General features: G+C 26.8%; 1 protein-coding gene across 1 annotated transcript in view; it reads left to right on the top strand.

The window, feature by feature from the left end:
* LanA (laminin subunit alpha) overlaps window positions 1-1501 on the top strand; it is a 105486-nt gene that overhangs the window by 83957 nt on the left and 20028 nt on the right. Inside the window, exons 36-37 of the mRNA XM_014433930.2 lie at window positions 156-312; window positions 740-1049. Of these exons, the coding sequence (XP_014289416.1) occupies window positions 156-312; window positions 740-1049 (467 nt within the window). The remainder of the gene's footprint in view (window positions 1-155; window positions 313-739; window positions 1050-1501) is intronic.

The raw sequence follows: 1501 nt of genomic DNA on the forward strand, positions 1-1501 counted from the left end.
TAAAAGAACTGTAAGTAAATTGTTAAAAACATTTTCTATAAGTAAAAGAACTGTAAGTAAATTGTTTAAAAAAATGTCTGTTAGTAAAAGAACTAGAAAAAAATTTCTTCTATACTTTGTGCTGAAAAACTTATAGTATATTTTTATGAAATCAGGCGGATTATATAGTTGATAAAACTAACAGCACTATGGATAAACAATTAAGGGCAGAATTTGAAGCAACTGAAGATTTAATTGACAAAACTATTGAAGAGGCCAAGAAGTCAGTAATGGAAATAAAGGACATAGCTGAAAGCTTCTCTAATGGAGTAGGTAAGACAAACAGTTAATATGACTCTTAATATGTTTTATGAAGTTATTATTACATAAAGTCAAGTAATTCTCTAATAATAGGAAAGTAGAAAAAAAATGGTAAATCAGCATTTATGGAAAACTTCCTCTAATATTATGATCATTTTAAGGATAAAATAGTTAAAGTGGCTTAGAGAGTTTCTTGGCAACTGAGCCTTCAGATATAAAGTTGATTGTCTTAATACAACCTTAAAATAAATTATTGGTATTATTTCATAGTCAAAATATCAAATCCTAAAAAAGAAAAACTTGAAATTAATTTTTAAATACTTTGAAATATAATATAATTGCAGCTTTTATTATTATTTATAATTTATTATTCACTTTATTATATTTTATAATTATTTATAAAATAATAATAAAGACTTGTCCGTGTGCTTCTTTGCAGGTTCAAAATACTTTCCTAGTTCAGGATTCAACGATTATTTGAATGAAGCCCGTAAAATATTAAGTGATTTAGAGGCATATGAGCCACAGCATGATGGAAATGCTATACGGGAAAACAACCTTGCAAGAGCCGAAAATCTTTTACAGCAGGTCAGGAATGTTAAATCACCAGTTGATAAGCGTGGTGAATTGATAAATAAACTGGAAGAAGGTATAAAATCATTGAATGATAAACTTGCAGATTTGAAAAAACATTCTGTTCAAAGCTTGGATAAAGCAAAAATACTCAGTGAACAAACAAAAAAAAATCGGTAAAATAGACTCAATTCTTTTGTATTCTAAGTCTCTAATTTAGTATTATTATTTAATTCAAAAAGTTTTAGGAAGTTATATGAGAGATATAAGATGTACATTTTCATGCTTATTTGACATTTTGACCATTCAATTTTGTCATAAACTCTAAACACAGTCCTTTCAAGATCTTTTTGTTAGTGATGAGTCAAATAGGTTTAGTTCAACTCAGTATTTATTTAGCAAGTTATTTACCTGTTTAGTTAAGGCCAAGTTATAAATATAATTATGAAGAAGACAGTCAGGGGTGTGGTCAAAACAGAACAAAAATAGATAACAAATATTTATTTTTTGACCTTTTGTATTTCTTTTACAAGCCCACTTTATAGAGCTTCATTAGGGTTATAACATTATAACATCTCTTCAAGATTAGAGTTATGTAGATTATTATACAGTCAATTATATATATATA

The sequence above is a fragment of the Halyomorpha halys genome, unplaced genomic scaffold, assembly GCF_000696795.3.
Source record: "Halyomorpha halys isolate HHAL.00 unplaced genomic scaffold, Hhal_1.1 Scaffold45.1, whole genome shotgun sequence".
Classification (NCBI taxonomy): Eukaryota; Metazoa; Arthropoda; class Insecta; order Hemiptera; family Pentatomidae; genus Halyomorpha; species Halyomorpha halys.